At 37.0% G+C, this 7,420-nt stretch overlaps 1 protein-coding gene across 1 annotated transcript in view; it reads left to right on the forward strand.

Moving 5' to 3' along the window:
• The window catches only part of LOC108771741 (retinal homeobox protein Rx1), a 55,970-nt gene extending 51,323 nt beyond the window's left edge, over nucleotides 1-4,647 (forward strand). Inside the window, exons 3-5 of the mRNA XM_018537104.1 lie at nucleotides 2,655-2,752; nucleotides 2,848-3,026; nucleotides 4,484-4,647. Coding sequence (XP_018392606.1) covers nucleotides 2,655-2,752; nucleotides 2,848-3,026; nucleotides 4,484-4,647 — 441 coding nt within the window. The remainder of the gene's footprint in view (nucleotides 1-2,654; nucleotides 2,753-2,847; nucleotides 3,027-4,483) is intronic.
• Nucleotides 4,648-7,420: the final 2,773 nt, after the last annotated feature.

Consider the following 7,420-nt stretch of genomic DNA (forward strand, 5'->3'; position numbering starts at 1 on the left):
CTCTCTCTCTCTCTCTCTCTCTCTCTCTCTCTCTCTCTCTCTCTATAATTTTTTCTCTCTATCTGTCTTTCTTCCTCACTCTTTCTCTTTTCCTGACGATTCACCGCCACTTGTTTCCAATGGTAATATTCAATTTGCTTACACATAGTCGCCTTGTTATTCGAACGCGACACCTCATCCTGTTATGGATTATTTCGGAGACACAGAAGAAATTTTTGCATCGCCTATTAATAAACATATAGTCGCCTATTAATAAACCAATTTGTGAAGAACTGATCTCGAAAGCGTGCGCAACGAAACACTTTGTTGATTTCGTATTATTACTGTCAAAGAATTATAAATACGGTCATTTTTGCGTAAAAAAAAAAAATCGTAATCTGATGTGTTTCTGTTGAAATGTGTGTGTATAAGTGTGAGTGAGAGACTTGATTAAAACACTGCTCAAATTAAGATGTATTTACACTCCTGAATTTGTAATTTCTCACTCTGCACTCAAAGTAAGAGACATACTTTTAATGGTGGCAACTATAAAAGATGACAAAACTATACAAATTTTACATTTAAAAATAATGTTCATAATTGAATAAAATAATGCAACCACGAAATAATTTATTTAATTATGTATATTGTAGTTTGTTCAACTATAATATATATTATACATTAATATTGATTGATGTTGTATAATAAAAAAAAAGAATTATCACTCGCGTACGAACAATTATCCTCTAACCATTCGCTGTCAGCTACCGTAGAGAAGGTGGATTCGATTGCTCAGCGTTATTTATCCCTTCTTAAGTGTTAAGACTGCCGAGGCAAAAACCAAGATTCATCGATGGATCTCGACCTGAATGGTTCACGCTTACCTCGCCGCGCGTGAATTCGTCATGGACGGGGCACCCGGTGGGCCTTATACCCGGGCGCGTCTCGACCGGGACTGAATAATTCATAAGCCAAGACCCCGATACCATCGGCTCTTAACGCAATAGACTTAAGCGAGCTGCCAACAGCAGCCATGTTACAATAAAGAAATCAACATGGCTGAGAGCCGTCACGGCGAACCGGGGTGCCCCCTCCGGCATTCCCTTCCCTTCTTGAGTCCACCTTGAAGGCGCACCGCGTCACGTCGCGTCGCTCGCTCACTTTCGATTTCGCCCCACGGGCTCGTTACCCTCTTAATGCCGATGGAAGGGTGGACTCTCCCCCCTGCCGCTCACACCCTCCGATCTTTCGCCGACCGACCCTCTTCTTGGCCCCCCCTTTTCTTAGCCAACGCCGCTTTCAGGGTTGGACCAAGGAGACCCGCCCAAAGAGACATTTCTGCAACCCTCCGTTTGGAGCAGAAATCGAGAAATATGTAGGGAGGAAGAGAGAGAGAGAGAGAGAAAGTTAGACAAGGAGAGAGTGCAGAAAAGGGAGAAAGTCTTAGCAGCCACTTTTCTCGCCCTCCGCATGATCGCACTCCGCCAAAGGAACTCCATTTTCCATCGAACCCTCTGAATCTCTCTTTTCCTACTCTTCTTATCGCTTTTTCACTTTTGCTCTGACTTACTGTTACTACTTTGCTCATTTTCGTTTGTTTTTCCCGCAGTTTGATTTTTGACGCTGATGACTGATCTCTGTCGGAAAAAGCAAGCGCAGCTCTTCTTAAGTCAAATTTTTTCTAATTTAACTATAAAAGTGCGCTAATGTCAATCTCAAGAATGTAACGACGAAGGATCGCTCATGTGTGTGATTATATTTTCGATAGTAATGAACTCCGCTACTATCATGATTGCATAAAATAGAGTTTCAAAACAAAAATAAAATAAAATAAAATTAGTGCAAAAGCGACTTATTAACAAATAAAAGCTGTCAAATAAAAGTTGTCTTTGAACTGACTACATTCAACCAAGTGCAAGGCAGTAATAAGATTGAGTTTAAAATATATTACTTTAATGAGCACTTCAGTATAGAAATATTTGTGATATACAGTACACTAATAATAAAAGGATTAAAACTTTCTCTTTTCCCCTCTTTTATTGAAAATAAATATTTTAAACAATTTCAATACATTTTTTATTGTTCTACTTTTTGAGTTTTTTTTCTGTTACAAAGTAATCGAATAAATATTTAAATGATAGTTACATAAATAAAATGTAAATTATTCTAAAAAAAAAAAAAAGAATATTTTATATTGATCTTTGAAAAGCTATGGTTATAATATGAGAAAATCATAATATTAATACTAACAGAAGTCGAACATTCTGCGAAGTCAAGAGCGATACCTCGAAGTCTGCTGTTGAGATCGGGGCGGGAAGAACGGGGAAGAAAGGAGGGTGGTCTCTTCCTCAAGTATACGGTAGTGACACGTTACCATTATCGCGTCTCAGCGGCTAATGAGAGTTTGTGCCGCTATTGTTCCCCGATTTACGTCGAGCCAAACGCCCTAGCGAACTTAATGAATTTGCAAAATTAAGCAAAATATTAAATACGGCTAATACAGTCACTGTTATCGATTGAAAAGGCAGGAAAAACGATAGAAGAATATCATGATAAAGTGACCCATAAATTTGTATTGAAGCAAATGTATGTTCAAGTATATTTTATTGTTTACATCTCTCTTCACGTGTTTCCGACTGAACAATGACAAATTGTTTTTATGCGTTATGTTTCAGGTCTGGTTCCAGAATAGGCGAGCCAAGTGGCGTAGACAGGAGAAAATGGAGGCTGCGAGACTAGGCTTGAGCGAATACCATCACGCTGCTAATATGAGGTTCGTTCGAATGTTTACGTTAATGAAGTATGATACCATAAATCCTCGTGACACTGAATATATGACAGCTACAGCGCGGAGATATTTCGTTTTAGGAACGTTGCCGGTCCAGCTCTAGGTCTGCCAGGGGATCCCTGGCTCGCGCCGCCAGGACTGCTCAGCGCACTTCCCGGTTTCCTTGCTGCGCCTCACACGGGATATCCCAGTTATCTGACGTCTCCCAGGCGATTACCATCACCGCCAAACGTCGGTGCTGTGCCCAACCCCGTTCCAGGTAACACTTATTTCTAACACATAATCCCGCTCTTTTCTCAAGCATAACGTAGATAATTTATAATAAATTTGAAACATTACATGGACACTTAAGAGAATACAAAATGAAAAAAAAATCAAAAGTAGTATTTATTGAGAAAATTAAACCTTCTGTATTTAGGTGTACACAATAGTTGTTGCAACGCGAAGCATGCTTAACTCGGGGATAGTCATGTCACTTTTTTTACGTGAACAATCATCTGGAGTATTTTTACACCCCAATTGAAATGTTATTATAAACAATATATTGTGTATTATCAATTGTTTTATTGGCACTTGAGGACGTTATGGATTTATTCACAATTTTTTGAAAAAAGTAAGTAAAAACTAAACAAATAAAACAGGCACGCTTTAATTACTTATAATGTTATAACAGTATTTCTAGAAATATTTCAATTAACATAACGTTTTTATAATTGTGAATTTTTAATGAAATTGCATAAAAATAAAGAACAATTCTTGAAGAAAGAAAATGTCTATAATGAAAGAACATAGTATTCGTTTTACAGCAATTTCTCTTCGCTACACAGTGATTCCAATTCCTTTAAAAGCTGGCCTAACTTCATATTTAATTATCAAATTGCCATCATTATTTATCACATTTTCTTTTATTTAAAAAATATTGAAAATAAACAATCTTCTAAATTACTTTATTCGTAGGTATTTTATTATTTCTTTTTAAATATGAATGGTATATAATATATACGTTTTTATTTTAATTTTACTATTAAAAAAATTTTCATATTTACTCCACAATTAAAATATATGATAATATGTATAAGAATAACAAACTCAATTAAAATAAACATTAATATTTAGATTATAATTATATATTTCTTTTAGTCTAGTTCAACAAATTCTTCAAATAGTTACAATAAAAGAGTGATAGTGCTGAATCGAGGTCTCATTTTTAATATAATTGAAAAATGGTAATTTTTAATTCCTCTAAAAAAAAATTGCACATCTTGCCCTCTTAGCCGATATCACAAAATATTTAATATGTTCATGACAAATAAATACGTGATATGGTGTCTGTGTGCAGATGTCATCACTCTATTAAGTCCCGGAATCAATCTTACGGTCAAAACGTCAAATGTTTCTGATAATAGTGATGATAGCGATTAATTTGTTAAAGTAAGTTAAAAACATTATCATGACATATACATTATGTGCCTTTTTTATTATTTCGAATTATAAGAACCATTTTTTATACAAAATTTATTTTTAAAAAATAGTATAAATAATGTATAAATAATTTTGACCAGGTTTAGAAGCTTTTGGAACCACTGTGCGCTGGGGTGTAAAAGCATCCCAGGTGACTATTCCCGGGTTAACGAGTTAATCAGCATTACGATAGCGTTCACCATGATCATTATCATCGAGCATACCAACGAGAAGTAGAAATCGCATTGTTCGCAGGCTCGCTAGCCAGCAGTATGGCGAGCATAAGTGCCGGCGGCCACGTGCAACCACCACCGCCGAGTCCGCCGGGACACGATCCGCGTACCTCGAGCATCCAAGCGCTCAGGATGCGGGCCAAGGAACATGTCGAGAGCATCACGAAAGGTTTGCAGATGGTCTGAAGGTTAACTGAAGATACGCCAAGGGCGCGCATCTCTGCCAGCCGCACCGGCCTCGTCCTCGTGGCGGCGTGACGAGTAAGCGAACAATCCTTCGCCCAAAGACATTCTAGATCAGGCGGGAGTCGCCTGAGCAGTGCGAGCGGGAAATCGAACGACGAGAGCGTGAGCTCGTTCCGTGATAGAGGGGAAAATCACCAACGGTGCTGGACGTGACGAAAGTACAAGAAGCTAGGCAAAAAAAAAGACGCGATCGTCCGTTTGTGTGTATGTGTGCGTGTGTGGATTAGGGAGTGAACTTGATTGAAAAAGGATCTTGTTCTTGGTACCAACAGAGTTACCAATGGATGATCTAACGTACGTTGGTGACGTGTTAAATCAAAGAGATTAATATTGCGACTGTCGACGATCGGTGGGTATATTTTCGACGATTATAGAGACTATCGATGTGATAATTGGCAGGTATCTATGATCAGTGAGTATGTGTTCATGATTGAGACACACATTGGGCTATTATTATGTCAACCTGGGAAATTGAGTTTTTATTGAAAACAGCACGGAAAGCGTAAAATGTTAGGAAATGTCTACCAGATCAAGGCGTTTCTTATAGAGTTTGTGTTATTTGTGATGCGTTTGATATAACAATATCGATGGTAGCCATTAAATAGCCGGCCAATAAAGATCTATATTTTCAATCTGGCGCAAAATCTTCGGGCGGATTGCATTCGTATGAAAAATTTGCTCGGGACTTACTCCAAGTCGGCATTGTGCAATAGAAAACAGAATTGTGTTGCGCAAACTTGTTACATAGCTGAATTGATGGCAAAAAAAGATCAGTTTTGATCAACTTGCCATATTATTCACGTTACAAGTACTTGTGTGTCGAGTCTCACGCTAAATTAATTTTTTAAATCGTGAATAGAAAATGATGCATATAGAATATTGCTATAAAAATTACTCAAATAGTTTTTAAAGGTCGTGATTTGGCTAAAGGTCGATTATGTATCACATGTATACATATACGACTTTATATTGTCAAGAGATCGAGGTATATATTATTTAATTTTATAAAGCAATATAACGCCAGGTACGAATGTGCTGGTGTCAACCATCATGAGAATAAATATGTAATAAACTTTTTAAATTTATTTCTAAGTATTATTAACTTTTCATTGATTCGCTAATACGTGATTGAGCTTACAATTAGAAAACTGCAGGACGTCGATTTCGAGATGCAATATGCGCCGTGAACTGTTTGATAACATCACAAACACTGTGTTATTCGATGCTAATGATTGGTCATGAGAAACTAGCGACGATATCTTTTATAAAATAATTAAATCATTTTATTGCCGTCGAGTACATGGATCATCAATGAATTATTGATTTATGTGTGGGATACTTAAGTTATCACTTACGTACGTAGACCATTTAGAGGAATGATAAATAATTATTGCTTTTTATTAATTATTATTTAGATCGCGTGCCAACAGAGATAATTTAAACATTCTACACATAAACATTCAAATCTGAAGATAGAATTTTAATCGATAAAATTGAAAGGAACACATTTTTTCAATTTCATAATAATTTTTTGTTAAAAATTGTGAACTTTCGATCTTAAAGGATCATTCGTTTATTCGTTGCTTTCATTTATTTATCTTTCTCGTCCAACCTACGTTCTGCAGTGCACTGGCCATTTACGTCGTAATAAAAGAAGAAATAAAAGAGAGAAATCGTTTCAGTTTTCGACAAGAAATATCGGTTTACTCGACAACTATGCCTCATCGAATATCCTGCGTACAGCAGCAAATATACAGGATGCTCGGCAACAGGCAACATCCGTGCGAAGCGATGAGTGAAAAAGGACCTCGCTTGATACACCGATACCTTAAACGATCAATAAATCCGATCAAATCGAGTAACGCCTCACGAAGTGTGTCCGATTTGCGCTCGTCGGCCGAATATCTCCTCGCAACTCCAGGCAAGTTGCGTACATAGCAAAACACGCGCGACCGAAGCGTTCAGTTAAACGCAAACTGGAAGTCGGTCGGTCGCCCTTCGAAACCCCCCTTGGATCAACAGCGGCGCTCACGAGCCCGACAGCGGTCGTCAATCGTCGATCGGCGAAACTAGCAAAAAATATCTCTTGTAGAGTATAGAGTAAAGGTGTACGGAAGCGAGAAAAGTGAATTTTGACATAAACAATATTCTACAGTATTAATATGTTAAGATAAAGATTGTGCATATTATCTAGACGCCATCGTGGTATGTAAATTCCAAGAGAGAGAGAGAGAGAGAGAGAGAGAGCGAGCGCGGAGGAGGATTCGTCACTCAGACCTCCATATTGTTTAATGATTGACATGAAAATTTTTCGACTCACGATGTGCAAAATCGTAAAATATAAAGGACCTTTCTGTCCAAATACAAAAAAGCGCGAGTTGTATTAGTATAGTTTTGCTACTTCAGTTACTATAATAGTGCATTCCGCGTATCTTTTATTTTATGACGCAGATTTTTGGCGGAAATAATAAGACACTGAAATTAGATATTTAATTTGATATTTAAAATATCACAAATGCAAATATTATATATTTTTGAATAACTGTTTTATATTCAACAATAAAAGATTGATAGTTAAAAGGATCTTCATCCGTGGACAACAAGATAAAGAAAGATGTGGACCTTGACGGTCGATTCTCTTTAATTGACAATTTTTGTTTACTGAAGATGATATAAAATTGAAACGTTCCGATTACCTAATATTTACCTAATA

The sequence above is a fragment of the Cyphomyrmex costatus genome, unplaced genomic scaffold (assembly GCF_001594065.2).
Source record: "Cyphomyrmex costatus isolate MS0001 unplaced genomic scaffold, Ccosl1.0 scaffold164, whole genome shotgun sequence".
Taxonomy (NCBI): domain Eukaryota; kingdom Metazoa; phylum Arthropoda; class Insecta; order Hymenoptera; family Formicidae; genus Cyphomyrmex; species Cyphomyrmex costatus.